The following is a 23,683-nucleotide window of genomic DNA, read 5'->3' on the forward strand; positions in this document are numbered from 1 at the left end:
CATATAGGAAGAATATAACACAAATACCTTCTGCATTGCTGATAGAGATGTCATGCAGATTTAAGCAGAAATTCACTACTGACAATAGATAATTGTCCATGAAAATGTTTTATTACATATAAGTCACAATGCACTGTCCTAGTTGCTTCAAATTGAATTAAACATCAAAACATATAAAAGCCTTGAAATGCACTTACAGCTATATAATAATTGAGCATGAACAGGATCTCAGCAGAAGTACAACAGGGGTACATGGCCCACTCGCAGTGAGACACAACGTCTACAGCCATGGCTGGGAGAGAGGGGGAGGAGGGTCACCACCCTGCATGTAGGATACACACAAGGATCACATGTGGATGATGAATTGCCTGTGTGCCTATATCAGTTATCATAAACGCCCATGAGGTGTATGTTGTTTAACGCAAATCATACAGTAGAATGGCATGTGTTCCTGGGGCTACACAGAATGTTATAATGGCCACGACTCAGGGATGACTAGTCAATGTCATGTGTTCCTGGGGCTACACAGAATGTTATGATGGCCACGACTCAGGGATGACTAGTCAATGTCATGTGTTCCTGGGGCTACACAGAATGTTATGATGGCCACGACTCAGGGATGACTAGTCAATGTCATGTGTTCCTGGGGCTACACAGAATGTTATGATGGCCACGACTCAGGGATGACTAGTCAATGTCATGTGTTCCTGGGGCTACACAGAATGTTATGATGGCCACGACTCAGGGATGACTAGTCAATGTCATGTGTTCCTGGGGCTACACAGAATGTTATGATGGCCACGACTCAGGGATGACTAGTCAATGTCATGTGTTCCTGGGGCTACACAGAATGTTATGATGGCCACGACTCAGGGATGACTAGTCAATGTCATGTGTTCCTGGGGCTACACAGAATGTTATGATGGCCACGACTCAGGGATGACTAGTCAATGTCATGTGTTCCTGGGCCTAAACAGAGTGCTTTGAGAATCCAGGACTCAGGGACACCAAGTCTGGTCACTTGCGCAATGTGTTGGGAGGTCTCTTTAACGAAAACAAACTCAAATAACTTTTTGGAGACATGGCTATTTTTCCTAAAATCAGACATATCTAAACACTCCCCCACATAAACATTCGCAAAACGTTACTTTGGCAAACACAATGAACCCAAAGGACAGCAACTATCCCACTTAATCAATGCAGAATATCGAATGGACAGGGCATTGCTGCCAATTGTTATCAGTCAGACATGCTACAAGGACAATCATTTCTACAATGTTCTTGTGAAGTTTGATCCTTATCCCGTACAGTCCAATAAAACATTTCAGACTATTCTGTCCTTTATGGGGAAGAGGGGAAATACAAACATTACAGATAAATGTCCACGATATCATGCATTTACTTGCATTCCAGTTTGCTCAGAATTTCCCACCTCTCCTGGTGAGCCCAGGAAGGTGTGGCTGATGGTCCACACCTGGTGTTCCAGATCTTTATAGAAGCAAATGAATTGACCTCTGATTAATATCACCAAGGGTGTGTTGGAGACTTGGAGGGGCCAGACACGCCTCTTCATCGAATACACTTCCACTCTTCCTCAACAGAAAGTTCTCATTACACTATAGTAGCATTGGATAATTGGCATTGGGTAAAGTATCACAATCTTAGATCCAACAGTCTGGTTACAGTAATAGTTTTGGCGAATGCTTATGCCTTACCTTGTTCCTGGATAAGCCCTAACTGAAGACCTAAGGGGAAAAATAAATCCTTATTCCAAATTATTGATAGAAGATACAGAATATATTACGTGCAAGTGATGTTTCCTGTCAGTGTCTACTAGGTCATTTCACATGACTCTGAACTGAACATTGTAATCCTGTAATCCCACTTTAATCCAGCACGAGCACATAAACTCACACACCTGACATAGTCCATGATATCCAAAGTGACAGGCAGCTGGTGATGTCATCTATTTACAGCGCACATGCAGTTTTTAAAAATATATATTTTTTACACATTATTGGGTCTAATGATCTTTGGTGTGTGAATATGATTAAAAACTATTGTTTATGTGGTTTTGGTTGGCCCAGTAGTTTAAGCCTGTGGAGGCATGTTCACTGGAGCATGAGTTCAAATCCGGCCCACTGCTCTTTTAGCAAGAACCTCTTTAATCGTTCCAAACTTTCTGTTGAAATGAAGCATAAAAATGTCTGAATGATAATATATATATATTCATATATATATATATACATATATACACACACATGCACATATATATATATATATATATATATTAAATCATGTTTTATGTTTTGCCATTGACATTCTAAACATGATCATCTGAGCACAGCTGAAGTCATTAGTCTTTTACTTAATGAGATCACGGTGTGATATGTTGTGAAGTGGAGTAAAATACTGTGTGAACAGGCTGAAATTTAAATAATTCTCTTTTTCTTTTTACTTATTATGGAGGTACCACTTTATTTGGGGAGTCCCAAAAGTCTACAATCTACTGACTAATTACTAATATACTGTATATTACAAGACCCTAACTTGACCTTTACCAATATCCTAACCTTAACTTTAACTCTTACCATAAACTTAATCCAAACATTAGCAAGCAGTTGCTTTTCATACTATCAACGAATTATCAAAAACCAGAGCAACTACAGATGGCATTCAGGCGCTCAAAATAAAGTGCACCCATAACTCAGTATTCAAAGTTTCACTTCCATGAGATTGTTTTCACTTACCATCTCAATACTTTGTCTGAGTTTCTAACCAGGGTCGAGTCTGGATATCGACAAAAGTTATTGTTCTGTAACATTATTAAATGTATATAACTACCAATTAATAACTGAGCAAAGTACAACACATTGATTTTAATACTAGTAACATCTCCTTCACTGAAAATGTATACAATCACAGATGGGTGACCGAATGTGGTTTTGCTGTGAGTAATATACAAACTCTTTGTATTGCCTTGTGATTTATTCCAACTAATAATTCACTTGTTTTTATGATGTTCTTATGTTTAGTTTTTATCTGCTGCAAGGATCTTTTTGCGTCCGGGTTAAAAAATACAAAATTACAAATGTGTTGTCATGAAAAGCACTTTATGAATTTAATAAAACTTTACTCCTATATTGTCTACAGTATGCATAAGGGTTAACATTGCAATTGGGACACACTTAAAGTTACTACAATTTTGATTGTAAGCTTGGCAAAATAATTAGCATTGTAATGAAAGTGCTCTAGAAATAAACATTATTTATAATGATCACTACTGTATGTCAACATGGTTCAGGATAATAAAACAAAAACTTCTGCAACACTTAGGTTGTGACTAGAGTGAAGCAGGTCTAAGAGGACTTACAATCTCTTACAAGCCAAATAGCCTATTTAATTTTAGATTCAACTATCAATATCCTGTCCTCTCAGGACACAAGGGGACATCCGGAATTCTTCTTCATGTGATCTGCAATTGTTTAAATGTGCCTTCTAAACTGGGTAAAAAATAAAATATCAAAAGCAACATTTTTGTTGTTACTGTCTTCATCTGTTTTAACAGGGCAATCAGGAAACTCAATGTAATTACATTATTCAACTCTTGTACACTAATATGTTGTTTGCATATACTTAAAACACTGGAGACGTTGGATGATCCATCCATGGTCAAGTCTCAATGTCCTGGCAGGCTGGGCAACCAGGTTTTGGGCTAAAATATCCTGAGACCATCTAAAAAGCATAGAATTTCACAACAGCTGCAATTTTGTTAATTCAAATATATATATTCTTTAGCGTTCGTGTTTAAGAAATAATTCTGTTGAAATTAAAGAATAATAAAATAAATCATTGTGTTGTTCAATTTGCCAATAATGTCCCAATACTTTTTGAATTGACTGTATAGCACTGAAGTTGCTTTTGCACATATACTACATTCGAAAATAATTCTTCCACAAATGTTTCATCATTAAGCTACACACAATACACAATTTTCATATTTACAGATTTTTGCATATTAAAAATACATATATTATATTTACGTAAGTATTCAGAACACTTCAATCAGACCCCTTGGTTAAAGCATCTTTGGCAGTCTCAAGTCCTCTTGGGTTTGAAACTTGACACCCCTGTATTTGGGGAGATTCTCTCATTCTTGTCTGCAGATCCTCTCAAGCTGGTTGGATGGGAACTATTACTTCACATCCATTCAGTTCCTTACAGAGATGTTTGAACAGGGTTGGGTATGGGATCTGGCTGGGCCACTCCAAGACATTTGCAGAATTGTCCTGAAGCCACCCCTGAGTTGTCTGGGTCTTCCTGAGAAACTAGTGGAAATAATAGCATTTTGACCAAATCAGAAATGCTAAACAAACATCTCAAAATAATATGAGCTCCATCAGTCCACTGTGAGACAAAACATTTACAAATGGAGAGCATTTAACATGGTCTCTCCTCCAATGGTCTGGACCCAGGTGAAGGTAGGCACACGAGGGTTGGAACGAGCCGTGCAGATGAATGACAGCAGGGTGTTCTCATTCAGCACCGTGTCAGGGTGAACCAAGGCCCTCACATATTTAGGGCTGTCTGTCGGTGCCAAATTGTGTCAATACAAAGTTAAATTCTTACATTGGAAGGCAAATGTGTTTCATTATTTGACCCTCATCCTACTGACTGGGGTACCTGCAGGCCTCTGAGGGGTACTTTCTGTCATATCTCACAGGGGCTTTATTCTGTCGTTCCAAATCTTCATGACTTTGTCATTCACTTTGTTCCTAATGACTTTTTGTTCCTGTTTTAAGAAGTAGTTTTTAAAAATGCCAATATATTGTGGTCCTCAGGGACCCCAGTCAAAAGCATCCAATTCCGCCTATGCAGTGTTAATAAATGGAACTATTTATTGAGTTCATGTTTCACCTAGGTAATAATTTAAAGTATCACATATATTGGTGGGAATTGTTTCACTTTTTCAATTTTCTTCACTCTTCGATTTGCACTTTTGGTTATATGATAACTGCATATTGTTGTGCAGCACTTGTACATGTTCATTGACAATAAAGTTGAATCTGATCTAATCTAATTTCAATTATTTTATTTGGGGTCAAAATGACCCCCCTTTGTTTTCAGCATATAAATATACAGTGGGTACGAAAAGTATTCAGACCCCTTTACATTTTTCACTCTTTGTTTCATTGCAGCCATATGCTAAAATCAAAAAGTTCATTTTATTTCTCATTAATTTACACTCAGCACCCCATCTTGACAGAAAAAAACAGAAATGTAAAAATGTTTGCAAATTTATTAAAAAAGAAAAACTGAAATATCACATGGTCATAAGTATTCAGACCCTTTGCTGTGACACCTGCAGGGACAGGACGACTGGTTGCAATTGAAGGAAAGATGAATGTGGCCAAGTACAGATATTTCCTGGAAGAAAACCTCAGTGGCTTCGGAACAACTCTGTGACCATTCTTGACTGGCCCAGCCAGAGCCCTGACCTAAACCCAATTGAGCATCTCTGGAGAGACCTGAAAATGGCTGTCCACCAACGTTCACCATCCAACCTGACGGAACTGGAGAGGATCTCCAAGGAAGAATGGCAGAGGATCCCCAAATCCAGGTGTGAAAAACTTGTTGCATCATTCCCAAGAAGGCTCATGGCTGTACTGGCTCAAAAGGGTGCTTCTACTCAATACTGAGCAAAGAGTCTGAATACTTATGACCATGTGATATTTCAGTTCTTCTTTTTTAATACATTTGCAAACATTTCTACATTTCTGTTTTTTTCTGTCAAGATGGGTTGCTGAGTGTACATTAATGAGAAATAAAATGAACTTTTTTGATTTTAGCAAATGGCTGCAATGAAACAAAGAGGGAAAAATGTAAAGGGGTCTGAATACTTCCCATACCCACTGTATAATACAAAGAATGTTTACTTGAAATTACTGAAAACTAAATGATACCAGAATCAAAGGATAGTAAATAAGCTTTTAAGTACTAATGTGGATTGTACTTGGTACAAAACTGCAATTTGTATTAAAGAAAAGTCTATATTTTAGTTTTACACTACATGCAAATTAACAGTAACTTTCCTAAAATAATAATAATAATCAGTTATCTTTTTCAGATAACATTAATTACATAACTAATAATGTTTTAAGAAGAAATAAGTTAACATTTTGCTATGATGGTTGTTTATTAAAGTGGTTTATTCTTGGTGTCCGCAGGGACACCAGTTGGTAGTCTTTGTATGTTAAACATGTTCGGTTCATTCGGACAGTAATGCCACTGCAGATGGTAGTTATCATAAGCCTTACTCATCGCTGATCAGTATTACCATTGACATCATTGAGTGAACTGCATAGGTTTAGGAGCTATCTTTGACATAAGCATATTGCTTCCCCTGCAACAACAATCGTACTATATGTGACCAATAAAAGGAATGACTCAACCATTAGTCAAGTAGCTGATCCTAGAACATTGAAGAGCTGGCTATGATACCAGATCATCTGAATGCATCCACACAGTAAAAGCATTGTCAATAGCTGTGGTGGATTATACTCACAGAGAACATCAATGCATGATTGGCTACTTTGCTGTCCTGTGCCGATGTCATTGGTGACACTACACATGTAACACCCGTGTGTTTCTAAGTCCACTTTTTCCCAGCTTAGTGTCCAGCCTGTTTGTGAGAGTTCCGTCCATTGGTACTGTCCTCCTCTCCTGTAGTACCAGGTGTAGCCACTGGGGGCAGGATAGGCTTCGGCTACACAGGTCATTGACAACGAAGAGCCCACCTCCACCTGGCTTCCTCCACTCCGAGCGATGTAAGTGTTTCTGGGAACATCTATTTAAAACATAAATGAATGATCAAAATAATTGTGATTTTAGTTAAACAGCAACGTGTGTCATTGTCATTATATCCTTATGATCACATTCATCCAGAGGGTTGATGAGTAGACACCCTACCTGTGTGTTTTGGACACAAACCAAACTTACATTGAACATTTATCTGATATTCTGGTGATCGTCTGGAGCCTGCTTCATTGGTCCCCTCACACTGGTATTTTCCGGTGTGTTCAGGTTCTAGTTTGGTGAAATTGTATGTACGTTCGTGGCCCGTCAGCATATCACTGTCTTTATACCAGGAGTACATGTAAACTGATGGATTGCCGTTATTCACTTCACAAATTAATTTGAAATTGCTTCCTTCCTTGTACTGAGTTGTCATGTCATCAGTAACCACACTTACTCCTTTTGGAGCATCTGAAAGAGAGAAGTATCCATTTCACACAAATCTCATACATAACAACTTTAAAGATTTGTTATGTATTTAATAAGGAATAAATTAAATCTGACGGTAGCCTACTGATGTGATTTTAATAAAAATGTTGCTGCCCCCAACACAATATCACTAAAGCCATGCCGAAAAAATGCCTGGACTAAAAGATACAATTGTTTACTGATAAAATTACACATCTTACATTTAACATTGAGTGTGATAGCTTCTGATTTATTGGTCCCATGTTTGTTTACAGCTTCACAGTGGTATTTCCCACTGTCCTCAGGTTTGATGGAAGAAATCTTAAACGTTGCTTCACTGTTTTGTATTAATGAATTTTCTCTATACCAGTAGTATGTGGCATTAGGGTGCCCTCTGCTGGAACAAGTGAGAATGACGTTGTCATCTTCCTTTATATCAGAGGAACTTTTCCAGGAGATGGTCTCCTTGGGGGCATCTTTTGAAAACAAAAAGATAAGTGATCAAGGAAATGGATAAAACATCATATTGAGTTTCTGGTTTTCATAGGAGAATGGATGGGGCCTATATGAACAACGCTACAGTCAGGATGAGGCTAAATCAGCATCGGTAACAGTCTGAATAAAAACGTTGGTAATGAACTCACACTCAACAGTCAGCTTGATGTCCCTGACCATACAATTATCTTTGGTGCCCGGTGGTTGACAGGACAGCACCCTCCCATCATCCATCCAGCTAGCATTAAAGCTGACCTCAGTGATTTTAATGTTGTCCTCTTCGTTGTGAGAAGGTTGGATGGTTTGACTAAGCCCTGTGACCTCTGGGTATGATCCACATAACCCAAATGTGGAGCATTTAATGGTCACGCTGTCAGACTCTTTGAACACTGGCTGGTTGTTAACTTTAACCCGGCATGGCTCATCTGCAGTAGAAAGATATAAGACATAGCACAGGAATACTACATGAGCACTGTGTTCTGATTAATAAAAAATACAGAGCACAGGATAATCATATAAACACTGTGTTGTATATTAATAAAAGACAGGGTAGGGAACTTGAATAAAGCTTTGTGTCTTTGCCAGTTCTAGGTACTGTACGCTGGGTGCTTAGGCCAAGCAAGTGTTCAAGGTCACTACCCTGCTACAAAGAGCAATGTGAACAGTTTTATATATTCAAAGCGGCACATACATGTACTGACAACACTGAATTTAAGTTGTGTTTGTTTGGAAATGGGGACAGAGATGAACTTGCCTTCAACAGTAAGATTCAGACCTGGTTCAGTCATCCATTTTTCCTTTCCCTTATATCTGAATTTGTAGATTCCACTGTCTGTCTTCTGCAGGTTGTGGATCAACAGGCCACACGAGTCACCTTTTCTGGCCCATTTAAAATTTAGAGACCCAAGGAACTTCACTCTGGGTGCTAAGTCTGAGGCTGGCGTTTGATCCTCAGGATTACTGCTTACAATTATGGTGCCGCTGTAATTTTGTTTTTTATCATCCCACTGTGCATTTTTCATCCAAAACCATAGCGGTTCTTTTTTATCTTTTATAATCCCATTGACAGTGCATTCCATTGTAATGCAGGACCCTTCCTTTGCAGTCAAGTGCTCTTTAGGTAATTCGAAAAGTTTGAGTCGATATGAACAAATGCAAACTATAAGGGGAAAGTAAGGTTAGAATTTGAAATAGTTAGGCTCTTAGTTTGACCAGTTTTGAACAAGATATGGAAATGATAGTTTTCAGTGCTCCTCACAGTTCTAATTTGTAAGTAGTAACATGACGAAATGTTCACCCACCATCTAAAAGTGCCAGAAGAACCATCAATGAAAGGATCCTTGAAACTGCTCTGTTAAGTATCATGTTTAACTGGATATCTGAGTTAGAAAAAATTGATTAGTGTGTGTGTTAGTGCACGTTTTTGAGTGTGTGTTGTGTGTGTATTTCAGTGAGTGTGTGTGCAGAGCGTATCACAGCTGCATGTGACTAATGTTCTCTGGTTCAGCAGGCCCTTTGAATAACAATTTCTATGTGCCACACCCAAAACACTCTCCTTGATGGTAATACATTGGCAGGCATGTCCCATGTTGCACAGTTGGTACACAGTTCCTGGCTCTTGCAGTGCCAGGGTTAGAAGAATCTCAATATCTGAGATGTATTTTGCTTTCTAGTTACACTACCATTCAAAGGTTTGGAGTCACTTAAAAATGTCTTCAAAAGCAAAGCATATTTTTGCCCATTAAAATAACATCAAATTGATCAGAAATACAATGTAGACACTGTTGATGTAGTAAATGACTATGCAAATTATGTTTAATGGAATCTCTACATACAGGCATACAGAGGCCCATTATCAGCACCCACCAGTCCTGTGTTCCAATGGCATGTTGTGTTTGCTAATACAAGTTAATCATTTTGAAATGCTAATTGATCATTAGAAAACCCTTTTGTGCTTATGTTAGCACCGCTGAAAACCGTTGTGCTGTTTAATGAAGCAAGAAAACTGTCCTTCTGTTGTCTGGTTGAGTATCTGGAGCATCAGTGATTACAGGCTCAAAATGACCAGATACCAAGAACTTTCTTCTGAAACTCATTAGTCTATTCTTGTTCTGAGAAATGAAGGCTATTTCAGGAAACTGAAGGTCTTGTACCACTCTGTGTACTACTTCTTTCACAGAACAGCGTCCACTGTCTCTATCCAGAATAGAAAAAGGAGTGGGAGCCTGGGTCCAAAACTTAGCAAGAGGAAAATACATGTGTCTAGTTTGAGAAACAGACGCCTCAGATGTTCTCAACTGGCAGTTTCATTAAATAGTACCCGCAAAATACCAGTCCCAATATCAACATTGAAGAGGTGACTCCGGGATGCTGGCCTTCTAGGCTGAGTTGCAAAGAAAAGGCCAAATCTCAGACTGGTCAATAAAAAGAAAAAGTTAAGATGGGAAAGAGAACACACACTGGACAGAGGAAGATTTGAAAAAAGTGTTATGGACAGAGGTTTGGGGTGTTCGGCTCACGTAGAAGAACATTTGTGAGACACAAACCAAATGAAAAGATGCTGGAGGACTGTTTGACACCATCTGTCAAGGATGGTGGAGGGAATGTCATGTTCTGGAGGTGCTTTGCTGGTGGTAAAGTGGTAGATTTGTATAGGGTAAAAGAAGAAGGAAGGCTATCACTCCATTTTGTAATGCCATGCCATAACCTGTGGACGGCACTTGATTAGAGCCATTTCCTCCTACAACAGGACAATGACCCAAAGCACAGCTACAAACTATGCACAAACTATTTAGGGAAGAAGCAGTCACCTGGTATTCTGTCTATAACGGAGTGGCCAGCAGAGACACCGGAGCTCAACCCTATAGAGCTGTTGTGTAAGAAGTGCCCATCAAGCCAATCCAACTTGTGGGAGGTGCTTCAGGAAGCATGGGATGAAATCTCTTCAGATTTCCTTAACATATTGACTACTAGAATCCCAATTCACAATTATTATTTCAATAAAAAATCCTTAATTGTAACTTTGTCAATTACTATATTTCCTATTTATTATGCTACATTTCCTATTCAACCTCATTTCATGTATGTTTTCATGGATAACAATGAAATATTAAGTGACCACACACTTTTAAATGGCAGTGTATGTGAGCCTTATACTGCAGTAGCCGGACACAGTAAAATAAAAACTCCAAAACAAAAGTGACAATAAACAACACAACCATCTCATGTCTTAGAGGTCTAGAAAGGCATGTCAGTGCAAAAACGCTTACTATGGTATTATGTTATTGCCAATATAAGAATCATAAAGGTGTTCTGTATCACTCCAACTGTGGTTTCTTCCTGCTTTGCCCTTGTCTCGGAACTCGTGCTGCTTCTCTCACTATGCCACACACAGCTCATAAATTATTGCAGTGAATGTTGTCTTAGTTTGGACATACATTCGGGAATTCCAGTCTCAAAAGTTCTTTAACAAATCACATTAAAAGGTTCTTAAAAATGCAGCCTTCTAAATCCGTTTTGAATGTTTGTGGAGAGACCTGTCGATCATGGTTCACAGACACTTCCCATCAATTTAGACAGAGATTGAGAAACTGTGCCCAAATCCAGGCTTCCAAAGCTGTTAGAGGCATACCCAAGAAGTCTTCAATGTGTGATCGCTGCCAAAGATGCTTCTACAAAATACTGAATATAGGGTCATTATATATATTAGATTTTGCTCCAAATATATTCTAAAAACTTCCTTTTTCTTTTTCATTATTGGGTATTGTATGCATAATGATGGCAAAAGTTTATCCAATAATATAAATTAGGTCTAAAGTACAACAAAATGTCAGGAAATGTAATGGGTCTGGATATTTTCCAAAGTCACTGGATATATCAAATCTATATTAAAACACATGCCTTACAAATTATATTATACATGTCTATAATGATCAAATTAAGTAACATTATTACCAATTTACAGTATGTCTTATATGAGAATGTACAGTTATTTAGATATTTCCATGTCAATGTGCACAAGGTATTACTCATAAATCTGTGTAACCATAAATTATCCAAAATAAATTTCTCACTTTAGGTCAAGGCAAAAACATCAAACATTTCACAGTGCTACTTACCTCAGAAGGGTTTCACTGTGATGATTAGCTGATTAGAATCATTGTCAGCATGTCTTCTCAAAATAAGGATCAGAAACCACTAGGAATAGGAACCCCCTTTAACCTTGCTTTGCATTTATTTTTGAATGTCCAACCAAGTATGACACAGTTTCTATTTTTTATGATTTGCGGTAAAAGGAAAGTAGCTTTCTGATTCAGTACTGTGAGCTTAACCTCACTTCCTCTGTCAAATAGTACATGTATAGTATAGAAATATGCTGTACATATACTGCTGTACATATAGGAAGAATATAACACAAATACCTTCTGCATTGCTGATAGAGATGTCATGCAGATTTAAGCAGAAATTCACTACTGACAATAGATAATTGTCCATGAAAATGTTTTATTACATATAAGTCACAATGCACTGTCCTAGTTGCTTCAAATTAAATTAAACATCAAAACATATAAAAGCCTTGAAATGCACTTACAGCTATGTAATAACTGAGCATGAACAGGATCTCAGCAGAAGTACAACAGGGGTACATGGCCCACTCGCAGTGAGACACAACGTCTACAGCCATGGCTGGGAGAGAGGGGGAGGAGGGTCACCACCCTGCATGTAGGATACACACAAGGATCACATGTGGATGATGAATTGCCTGTGTGCCTATATCAGTTATCATAAACGCCCATGAGGTGTATGTTGTTTAACGCAAATCATACAGTAGAATGGCATGTGTTCCTGGGGCTACACAGAATGTTATGATGGCCACGACTCAGGGATGACTAGTCAATGTCATGTGTTCCTGGGGCTACACAGAATGTTATGATGGCCACGACTCAGGGATGACTAGTCAATGTCATGTGTTCCTGGGGCTACACAGAATGTTATGATGGCCACGACTCAGGGATGACTAGTCAATGTCATGTGTTCCTGGGGCTACACAGAATGTTATGATGGCCACGACTCAGGGATGACTAGTCAATGTCATGTGTTCCTGGGGCTACACAGAATGTTATGATGGCCACGACTCAGGGATGACTAGTCAATGTCATGTGTTCCTGGGGCTACACAGAATGTTATGATGGCCACGACTCAGGGATGACTAGTCAATGTCATGTGTTCCTGGGCCTAAACAGAGTGCTTTGAGAATCCAGGACTCAGGGACACCAAGTCTGGTCACTTGCGCAATGTGTTGGGAGGTCTCTTTAACGAAAACAAACTCAAATAACTTTTTGGAGACATGGCTATTTTTCCTAAAATCAGACATATCTAAACACTCCCCCACATAAACATTCGCAAAACGTTACTTTGGCAAACACAATGAACCCAAAGGACAGCAACTATCCCACTTAATCAATGCAGAATTATCGAATGGACAGGGCATTGCTGCCAATTGTTATCAGTCAGACATGCAACAAGGACAATCATTTCTACAATGTTCTTGTGAAGTTTGATCCTTATCCCGTACAGTCCAATAAAACATTTCAGACTATTCTGTCCTTTATGGGGAAGAGGGGAAATACAAACATTACAGATAAATGTCCACGATATCATGCATTTACTTGCATTCCAGTTTGCTCAGAATTTCCCACCTCTCCTGGTGAGCCCAGGAAGGTGTGGCTGATGGTCCACACCTGGTGTTCCAGATCTTTATAGAAGCAAATGAATTGACCTCTGATTAATATCACCAAGGGTGTGTTGGAGACTTGGAGGGGCCAGACACGCCTCTTCATCGAATACACTTCCACTCTTCCTCAACAGAAAGTTCTCATTACACTATAGTAGCATTGGATAATTGGCATTGGGTAAAGTATCACAATCTTAGATCCAACAGTCTGGTTACAGTAATAGTTTTGGCGAATGCTTATGCCTTACCTTGTTCCTGGATAAGCCCTAACTGAAGACCTAAGGGGAAAAATAAATCCTTATTCCAAATTATTGATAGAAGATACAGAATATATTACGTGCAAGTGATGTTTCCTGTCAGTGTCTACTAGGTCATTTCACATGACTCTGAACTGAACATTGTAATCCTGTAATCCCACTTTAATCCAGCACGAGCACATAAACTCACACACCTGACATAGTCCATGATATCCAAAGTGACAGGCAGCTGGTGATGTCATCTATTTACAGCGCACATGCAGTTTTTAAAATTATATATTTTTTACACATTATTGGGTCTAATGATCTTTGGTGTGTGAATATGATTAAAAACTATTGTTTATGTGGTTTTGGTTGGCCCAGTAGTTTAAGCCTGTGGAGGCATGTTCACTGGAGCATGAGTTCAAATCCGGCCCACTGCTCTTTTAGCAAGAACCTCTTTAATCGTTCCAAACTTTCTGTTGAAATGAAGCATAAAAATGTCTGAATGATAATATATATATATTCATATATATATATATATATATATATACATATATACACACACATGCACATATATATATATATATATATATTAAATCATGTATACACATTGTTTTATGTTTTGCCATTGACATTCTAAACATGATCATCTGAGCACAGCTGAAGTCATTAGTCTATTACTTAATGAGATCACGGTGTGATATGTTGTGAAGTGGAGTAAAATACTGTGTGAACATGCTGAAATTTAAGTAATTCTCTTTTTCTTTTTACTTATTATGGAGGTACCACTTTATTTGGGGAGTCCCAAAAGTCTACAATCTACTGACTAATTACTAATATACTGTATATTACAAGACCCTAACTTGACCTTTACCAATATCCTAACCTTAACTTTAACTCTTACCATAAACTTAATCCAAACATTAGCAAGCAGTTGCTTTTCATACTATCAACGAATTATCAAAAACCAGAGCATCTACAGATGGCATTCAGGCGCTCAAAATAAAGTGCACCCATAACTCAGTATTCAAAGTTTCACTTCCATGAGATTGTTTTCACTTACCATCTCAATACTTTGTCTGAGTTTCTAACCAGGGTCGAGTCTGGATATCGACAAAAGTTATTGTTCTGTAACATTATTAAATGTATATAACTACCAATTAATAACTGAGCAAAGTACAACACATTGATTTTAATACTAGTAACATCTCCTTCACTGAAAATGTATACAATCACAGATGGGTGACCGAATGTGGTTTTGCTGTGAGTAATATACAAACTCTTTGTATTGCCTTGTGATTTATTCCAACTAATAATTCACTTGTTTTTATGATGTTCTTATGTTTAGTTTTTATCTGCTGCAACGATCTTTTTGCGTCCGGGTTAAAAAATACAAAATTACAAATGTGTTGTCATGAAAAGCACTTTATGAATTTAATAAAACTTTACTCCTATATTGTCTACAGTATGCATAAGGGTTAACATTGCAATTGTGACACACTTAAAGTTACTACAATTTTGATTGTAAGCTTGGCAAAATAATTAGCATTGTAAAGAAAGTGCTCTAGAAATAAACATTATTTATAATGATCACTACTGTATGTCAACATGGTTCAGGATAATAAAACAAAAACTTCTGCAACACTTAGGTTGTGACTAGAGTGAAGCAGGTCTAAGAGGACTTACAATCTCTTACAAGCCAAATAGCCTATTTAATTTTAGATTCAACTATCAATATCCTGTCCTCTCAGGACACAAGGGGACATCCGGAATTCTTCTTCATGTGATCTGCAATTGTTTAAATGTGCCTTCTAAACTGGGTAAAAAATAAAATATCAAAAGCAACATTTTTGTTGTTACTGTCTTCATCTGTTTTAACAGGGCACTCAGGAAACTCAATGTAATTACATTATTCAACTCTTGTACACTAATATGTTGTTTGCATATACTTAAAACACTGGAGACGTTGGATGATCCATCCATGGTCAAGTCTCAATGTCCTGGCAGGCCGGGCAACCAGGTTTTGGGCTAAAATATCCTGAGACCATCTAAAAAGCATAGAATTTCACAACAGCTGCAATTTTGTTAATTCAAATATATATATTCTTTAGCGTTTGTGTTTAAGAAATAATTCTGTTGAAATTAAAGAATAATAAAATAAATCATTGTGTTGTTCAATTTGCCAATAATGTCCCAATACTTTTTGAATTGACTGTATAGCACTGCAGTTGCTTTTGCACATATACTACATTCGAAAATAATTCTTCCACAAATGTTTCATCATTAATCTACACACAATACACAATTTTCATATTTACAGATTTTTGCATATTAAAAATACATATATTATATTTACGTAAGTATTCAGAACACTTCAATCAGACCCCTTGGTTAAAGCATCTTTGGCAGTCTCAAGTCCTCTTGGGTTTGAAACTTGACACCCCTGTATTTGGGGAGATTCTCTCATTCTTGTCTGCAGATCCTCTCAAGCTGGTTGGATGGGAACTATTACTTCACATCCATTCAGTTCCTTACAGAGATGTTTGAACAGGGTTGGGTATGGGATCTGGCTGGGCCACTCAAAGACATTTGCAGAATATTCCTGAAGCCATCCCTGAGATGTCTGGGTCTTCCTGAGTAACTAGTGGAAATAATAGCATTTTGACCAAATCAGAAATGCTAAACAAACATCTCAAAATAATATGAGCTCCATCAGTCCACTGTGAGACAAAACATTTACAAATGGAGAGCATTTAACATGGTCTCTCCTCCAATGGTCTGGACCCAGGTGAAGGTAGGCACACGAGGGTTGGAACGAGCCGTGCAGATGAATGACAGCAGGGTGTTCTCATTCAGCACCGTGTCAGGGTGAACCAAGGCCCTCACATATTTAGGGCTGTCTGTCGGTGCCAAATTGTGTCAATACAAAGTTAAATTCTTACATTGGAAGGCAAATGTGTTTCATTATTTGACCCTCATCCTACTGACTGGGGTACCTGCAGGCCTCTGAGGGGTACTTTCTGTCATATCTCACAGGGGCTTTATTCTGTCGTTCCAAATCTTCATGACTTTGTCATTCACTTTGTTCCTAATGACTTAATCTCATTGTTTTTGTTCCTGTTTTAAGAAGTAGTTTTTAAAAATGCCAATATATTGGGGTCCTCAGGGACCCCAGTCAAAAGCATCCAATTCCGCCTATGCAGTGTTAATAAATGGAACTATTTATTGAGTTCATGTTTCACCTAGGTAATAATTTAAAGTATCACATATATTGGTGGGAATTGTTTCACTTTTTCAATTTTCTTCACTCTTCGATTTGCACTTTTGGTTATATGATAACTGCATATTGTTGTGCAGCACTTGTACATGTTCATTGACAATAAAGTTGAATCTGATCTAATCTAATTTCAATTATTTTATTTGGGGTCAAAATGACCCCCCTTTGTTTTCAGCATATAAATATACAGTGGGTACGAAAAGTATTCAGACCCCTTTACATTTTTCACTCTTTGTTTCATTGCAGCCATATGCTAAAATCAAAAAGTTCATTTTATTTCTCATTAATTTACACTCAGCACCCCATCTTGACAGAAAAAAACAGAAATGTAAAAATGTTTGCAAATTTATTAAAAAAGAAAAACTGAAATATCACATGGTCATAAGTATTCAGACCCTTTGCTGTGACACCTGCAGGGACAGGACGACTGGTTGCAATTGAAGGAAAGATGAATGTGGCCAAGTACAGATATTTCCTGGAAGAAAACCTCATCCAGAGTGCTCAGGACCTCAGACTGGGCCGAAGGTTCACCTTCCAACAAGACAGTGACCCTAAGCACACAGCTAAAATAACAAAGGAGTGGCTTCGGAACAACTCTGTGACCATTCTTAATTGGCCCAGCCAGAGCCCTGACCTAAACCCAATTGAGCATCTCTGGAGAGAGCTGAAAATGGCTGTCCACCAACGTTCACCATCCAACCTGACGGAACTGGAGAGGATCTGCAAGGAAGAATGGCAGAGGATCCCCAAATCCAGGTGTGAAAAACTTGTTGCATCATTCCCAAGAAGGCTCATGGCTGTACTGGCTCAAAAGGGTGCTTCTACTCAATACTGAGCAAAGAGTCTGAATACTTATGACCATGTGATATTTCAGTTTTTCTTTTTTAATACATTTGCAAACATTTCTACATTTCTGTTTTTTTCTGTCAAGATGGGGTGCTGAGTGTACATTAATGAGAAATAAAATGAACTTTTTTGATTTTAGCAAATGGCTGCAATGAAACAAAGAGGGAAAAATGTAAAGGGGTCTGAATACTTCCCATACCCACTGTATAATACAAAGAATGTTTACTTGAAATTACTGAAAACTAAATGATACCAGAATCAAAGGATAGTAAATAAGCTTTTAAGTACTAATGTGGATTGTACTTGGTACAAAACTGCAATTTGTATTAAAGAAAAGTCTATATTTTAGTTTTACACTACATGCAAATTAACAGTAACTTTCCTAAAATAATAATAATAATCAGTTATCTTTTTCAGATAACATTAATTACATAACTAATAATGTTTTAAGAAGAAATAAGTTAACATTTTGCTATGATGGTTGTTTATTAAAGTGGTTTATTCTTGGTGTCCGCAGGGACACCAGTTGGTAGTCTTTGTATGTTAAACATGTTCGGTTCATTCGGACAGTAATGCCACTGCAGATGGTAGTTATCATAAGCCTTACTCATCGCTGATCAGTATTACCATTGACATCATTGAGTGAACTGCATAGGTTTAGGAGCTATCTTTGACATAAGCATATTGCTTCCCCTGCAACAACAATCGTACTATATGTGACCAATAAAAGGAATGACTCAACCATTAGTCAAGTAGCTGATCCTAGAACATTGAAGAGCTGGCTATGATACCAGATCATCTGAATGCATCCACACAGTAAAAGCATTGTCAATAGCTGTGGTGGATTATACTCACAGAGAACATCAATGCATGATTGGCTACTTTGCTGTCCTGTGCCGATGTCATTGTTGACACTACACATGTAACACCCGTGTGTATCTAAGTCCACTCTTTCCCAGCTTAGTGTCCAGCCTGTTTGTGAGAGTTCCGTCCATTGGTAATTTTTTCCTCTCTTGTAGTACCAGGTGTAGCCACTGGGGGCAGGATAGGCTTCGGCTACACAGGTCATTGACAACGAAGAGCCCACCTCCACCTGGCTTCCTTCACTCCGAGCGATGTAAGTGTTTCTGGGAACATCTATTTAAAACATAAATGAATGATCAAAATAATTGTGATTTTAGTTAAACAGCAACGTGTGTCATTGTCATTATATCCTTATGATCACATTCATCCAGAGGGTTGATGAGTAGACACCCTACCTGTGTGTTTTGGACACAAACCAAACTTACATTGTACATTTATCTGATATTCTGGTGATCGTCTGGAGCCTGCTTCATTGGTCCCCTCACACTGGTATTTTCCGGTGTGTTCAGGTTCTAGTTTGGTGAAATTGTATGTACGTTCGTGGCCCGTCAGCATATCACTGTCTTTATACCAGGAGTACATGTAAACTGATGGATTGCCGTTATTCACTTCACAAATTAATTTGAAATTGCTTCCTTCCTTGTACTGAGTTGTCATGTCATCAGTAACCACACTTACTCCTTTTGGAGCATCTGAAAGAGAGAAGTATCCATTTCACACAAATCTCATACATAACAACTTTAAAGATTTGTTATGTATTTAATAAGGAATAAATTAAATCTGACGGTAGCCTACTGATGTGATTTTAATAAAAATGTTGCTGCCCCCAACACAATATCACTAAAGCCATGCCGAAAAAATGCCTGGACTAAAAGATACAATTGTTTACAGATAAAATTACACGTCTTACATTTAACATTGAGTGTGATAGCTTCTGATTTATTGGTCCCATGTTTGTTTACAGCTTCACAGTGGTATTTCCCACTGTCTTCAGGTTTGATGGAAGAAATCTTAAACGTTGCTTCACTGTTTTGTATTAATGAATTTTCTTTATACCAGTAGTATGTGGCATTAGGGTGCCCTCTGCTGGAACAAGTGAGAATGACGTTGTCGTCTTCCTTTATATCAGAGGAACTTTTCCAGGAGATGGTCTCCTTGGGGGCATCTTTTGAAAACAAAAAGATAAGTGATCAAGGAAATGGATAAAACATCATATTGAGTTTCTGGTTTTCATAGGAGAATGGATGGGGCCTATATGAACAACGCTACAGTCAGGATGAGGCTAAATCAGCATCGGTAACAGTCTGAATAAAAACGTTGGTAATGAACTCACACTCAACAGTCAGCTTGATGTCCCTGACCATACAATTATCTTTGGTGCCCGGTGGTTGACAGGACAGCACCCTCCCATCATCCATCCAGCTAGCATTAAAGCTGACCTCAGTGATTTTAATGTTGTCCTCTTCGTTGTGAGAAGGTTGGATGGTTTGACTAAGCCCTGTGACCTCTGGGTATGATCCACATAACCCAAATGTGGAGCATTTAATGGTCACGCTGTCAGACTCTTTGAACACTGGCTGGTTGTTAACTTTAACCCGGCATGGCTCATCTGCAGTAGAAAGATATAAGACATAGCACAGGATTACTACATGAGCACTGTGTTCTGATTAATAAAAAATACAGAGCACAGGATAATCATATAAACACTGTGTTGTATATTAATAAAAGACAGGGTAGGGAACTTGAATGCAGCTTTGTGTCTTTGCCAGTTCTAGGTACTGTACAAGTGTTCAAGGTCACTACCCTGCTACAAAGAGCAATGTGAACAGTTTTATATATTCAAAGCGGCACATACATGTACTGACAACACTGAATTTAAGTTGTGTTTGTTTGGCAATGAGGACAGAGATGAACTTGCCTTCAACAGTAAGATTCAGACCTGGATGAGTCATCCATTTTCTCTTTCCCATATATCTGAATTTGTAGATTCCACTGTCTGTCTTCTGCAGGTTGTGGATGTACAGGCCACACGAGTCACCTTTTCTGGCCAGTTTAAAATTTTGAGACCCAAGGAACCTCACTCTGGGTGCCAAGTCAGGGGCTGCCGTTTGATCCTCAGGATTATTGCTTACAATTATGGTGCCGCTGTATTTTTGTTTTTCATCATCCCACTGTGCATTTTTCATCCAAAACCATAGCGGTTCTTTTTTATCTTTTATAATCCCATTGACAGTGCATTCAATTGTAATGCAGGACCCTTCCTTTGCAGTCAAGTGCTCTTTAGGTAATTCGAAAAGTTTGAGTCGATATGAACAAATGCAAACTATAAGGGGAAAGTAAGGTTAGAATTTGAAATAGTTAGGCTCTGAGTTTGACCAGTTTTGAACAAGATATGGAAATGATAGTTTTCAGTGCTCCTGAAAGTTCTAATTTGTAAGTAGTAACATGACGAAATGTTCACCCACCATCTAAAAGTGCCAGAAGAACCATCAATGAAGGGATCCTTGAAACTGCTCTGTTAAGTATCATGTTTAAATGGATATCTGAGTTAAAAAAAATTGATTAGTGTGTGTGTTAGTGCATGTTTTTGAGTGTGTGTTGTGTGTGTATTTCAGTGAGTGTGTGTGCAGAGCGTATCACAGCTGCATGTGACTAATGTTCTCTGGTTCAGCAGGCCCTTTGAATAACAATTTCTATGTGCCACACCCAAAACACTCTCCTTGATGGTAATACATTGGCAGGCATGTCCCATGTTGCACAGTTGGTACACAGTTCCTGGCTCTTGCAGTGCCAGGGTTAGAAGAATCTCAATATCTGAGATGTATTTTGCTTTCTAGTTACACTTCCATTCAAAGGCTTGGGGTCACTTACAAATGTCTTCAAAAGCAAAGCATATTATTTCCCATTAAAATAACATCAAATTGATCAGAAATACAATGTAGACACTGTTGATATAGTAAATGACTATAGAAATTGTATTGGAATCTCTACATACAGGCATACAGTGGCCCATTATCAGCACCCCCCAGTCCTGTGTTCCAATGTCACATTGTGTTTGCTAATCCAAGTTAATCATTTTGAAAGGCAAATTCATCATTAGAAAACCCTTTTGTGCTTATGTTAGCACCGCTGAAAACCGTTGTGCTGTTTAATGAAGCAAGAAAACTGTCCTTCTGTTGTCTGGTTGAGTATCTGGAGCATCAGTGATTACAGGCTCAAAATGACCAGATACCAAGAACTTTCTTCTGAAACTCATTAGTCTATTCTTGTTCTGAGAAATGAAGGCTATTTCAGGAAACTGAAGCTCTTGTACCACTCTGTGTACTACTTCCTTCACAGAACAGCGTCCACTGTCTCTAACCAGAATAGAAAGAGGAGTGGGAGTCTGGATGCACAACTGACCAAGAGGAAAATACATGTGTATAGTTTGAAAAACAAACGCCTCAGATGTTTTCAACTGGCAGTTTCATTAAATAGTCCCCGCAAAACACCAGTCCCAATTTCAACATTGAAGAGGTGACTCCGGGATGCTGGCCTTCTAGGTTGAGTTGCAAAGAAAAGGCCAAATCTCAGACTGGTCAATAAAAAATTTAAATTATGATTGGAAAAATAACACAGACACTGGACAGAGGAAGATTGGAAAAAATGTTATGGACAGAGGTTTGGAGTTTTCGGCTCACATAGAAGAACATTGGTGAGACACAAACCAAATGAAAAGATTCTGGAGGAGTGTTTGACACCATCTGTCAAGGATGCTGGAGGGAATGTCATGGCCTGGGGGTGCTTTGGTGGTGGTAAAGATGGAAGGCTATCACTCCATTTTGTAATGCCATGCCATAACCTGTGGACGGCACTTGATTGGAGCCATTTCCTCCTACAACAGGACAATGACCCAAAGCACAGATCCCAACTATGCACAAACTATTTAGGGAAGAAGCAGTCACCTGATATTCTGTCTATAATGGAGTGGCCAGCAGAGTCACCGGATCTCAACCCTATTGAGCTGCTGAGGCAGCAGCTTGACCGTATGTTATGTAAGAAGTGCCCATTAAGCCAATCCCACTAGTGGGAGGTGCTTCAGGAAGCATGGGGTGAAATCTCTCCAGATTACCTCAACATATTGACTACTAGCACGCTAATGCACAATTATTATTTAAATAAAGAATCCTTAATTCTAACTTTGTCAATTACTATATTTCCTATTTATTTTGCTACATTTCCTATTCAACCTCATTTCATGTATGTTTTCATGGATAACAATAAAATATTAAGTGACCACACACTTTTAAATGGCAGTGTATGTGAACAAGCCTTATACTGCAGTGGCCAGAAACAGTAAAATAAAAACTCCAAAACCAATGTGACAATAAACAACACAACCATCTCATGTCTTAGAGGTCTAGAAAGGCATGTCAGTGCAAAAACACTTACTATGGTATTATGTTATTGCCAATATAAGAATCATAAAGGTTTACTGTATCACTCCAACTGTGGTTTCTTCCTGCTTTGCCCTTGTCTCGGAACTCGTGCTGCTTGTCTCACTATGCCACACACAGCTCATAAATGATTGCAGTGAAGGTTGTTTTAGTTTGGACACTGGCCAAACAAAGCACATTCAAATTATCTTAAAAATGCAGCCTTCTTAAATCAGTTTTGAATATTTGTGGAGAGACCTGTCGATCATGGTTCACAGACATTTCCAATCAAATTAGACAGAGGTTGAGAGATTGTGCCCAAATCCAGACTTGCAAAGCTGTTAGAGGCATACCCAAGAATTCTGGAAGGTGTGATCGCTGCCAAAGATGCTTCTACAAAATACTTAATATAGAGTCATTATATACATTATAAATGTATATAAATTCTAAAAACGTTTTTGTTCTTTGTCATTATTGGGTATTGTATGCATAATGATGGCAAAAAAGAATCCAATAATATAAATTAGATCTAAAGTATATCAAAATGTCA

At 38.2% G+C, this 23,683-nt stretch overlaps 2 protein-coding genes across 11 annotated transcripts; both read right to left on the reverse strand.

Moving 5' to 3' along the window:
* Positions 1-2,371: 2,371 nt before the first annotated feature.
* Positions 2,372-11,962, reverse strand: LOC114828666 (B-cell receptor CD22-like). Of its 4 annotated transcripts, none has more exons than XR_004574907.1 (8): positions 9,060-10,182; positions 8,513-8,917; positions 7,908-8,183; positions 7,485-7,739; positions 7,000-7,266; positions 6,566-6,847; positions 4,044-4,328; positions 2,372-3,735 (listed from the first exon to the last, which is right to left on the reverse strand). XR_004574907.1 is itself a non-coding variant. In XM_034288900.1 (8 exons), the coding sequence occupies exons 2-8, from the start codon at positions 9,121-9,123 to the stop codon at positions 4,219-4,221; spliced, it is 1,659 nt and encodes a 552-aa protein (XP_034144791.1). In that variant the 5' UTR covers positions 9,124-9,137; positions 11,877-11,962; the 3' UTR covers positions 3,749-4,218. The 4 variants fall into 4 exon arrangements, 3 of the variants coding, with proteins under 3 accessions (XP_034144791.1, XP_028974481.2, XP_028974479.2); XM_034288900.1 differs by lacking the exon at positions 2,372-3,735 and adding an exon at positions 11,877-11,962 and having other exon boundaries at positions 3,749-4,328; positions 9,060-9,137; XM_029118646.2 differs by lacking the exons at positions 2,372-3,735; positions 4,044-4,328 and adding an exon at positions 5,437-5,584.
* Positions 5,307-22,253, reverse strand: LOC106023783 (B-cell receptor CD22). 7 transcript variants are annotated; one of them, XR_004574908.1, is made up of 8 exons: positions 21,184-22,253; positions 20,637-21,041; positions 20,052-20,327; positions 19,629-19,883; positions 19,144-19,410; positions 18,710-18,991; positions 17,496-17,728; positions 5,307-5,439 (listed from the first exon to the last, which is right to left on the reverse strand). XR_004574908.1 is itself a non-coding variant. In XM_029115719.2 (8 exons), exons 1-7 carry the CDS (start codon positions 21,245-21,247, stop codon positions 16,311-16,313), a joined length of 1,611 nt encoding a protein of 536 aa, XP_028971552.2. In that variant the 5' UTR covers positions 21,248-22,253; the 3' UTR covers positions 15,141-15,779; positions 16,267-16,310. The 7 variants fall into 7 exon arrangements, 5 of the variants coding, with proteins under 5 accessions (XP_028971552.2, XP_034144793.1, XP_034144792.1 ...); XR_003777600.2 differs by lacking the exons at positions 5,307-5,439; positions 17,496-17,728 and adding exons at positions 15,141-15,779; positions 16,088-16,372; XM_029115719.2 differs by lacking the exons at positions 5,307-5,439; positions 17,496-17,728 and adding exons at positions 15,141-15,779; positions 16,267-16,372.
* Positions 22,254-23,683: the final 1,430 nt, after the last annotated feature.

This window comes from Esox lucius, chromosome 20 (assembly GCF_011004845.1).
Source record: "Esox lucius isolate fEsoLuc1 chromosome 20, fEsoLuc1.pri, whole genome shotgun sequence".
Taxonomy (NCBI): Eukaryota; Metazoa; Chordata; class Actinopteri; order Esociformes; family Esocidae; genus Esox; species Esox lucius.

Excerpts from the sequence above, each read along its gene's own strand:
- LOC106023783 (XM_029115719.2), bottom strand. The coding sequence starts at position 21,247 with ATGATACTTAACAGAGCAGTTTCAAGGATCCCTTCATTGATGGTTCTT. Across the intron at positions 20,328-20,636 it reads TCTGAATCTTACTGTTGAAG|ATGAGCCATGCCGGGTTAAA; the intron begins GCAAGTTCATCT and ends TTTCTACTGCAG. Across the intron at positions 19,411-19,628 it reads TATCACACTCAATGTTAAAT|ATGCTCCAAAAGGAGTAAGT; the intron begins GTAAGACGTGTA and ends TCTCTCTTTCAG.
- LOC114828666 (XM_034288900.1), bottom strand. The coding sequence starts at position 9,123 with ATGATACTTAACAGAGCAGTTTCAAGGATCCTTTCATTGATGGTTCTT. Across the intron at positions 8,184-8,512 it reads TCTGAATCTTACTGTTGAAG|ATGAGCCATGCCGGGTTAAA; the intron begins GCAAGTTCATCT and ends TTTCTACTGCAG. Across the intron at positions 4,329-6,565 it reads ATCATGCATTGATGTTCTCT|TTTCTCAGGAAGACCCAGAC; the intron begins GTGAGTATAATC and ends TATTTCCACTAG.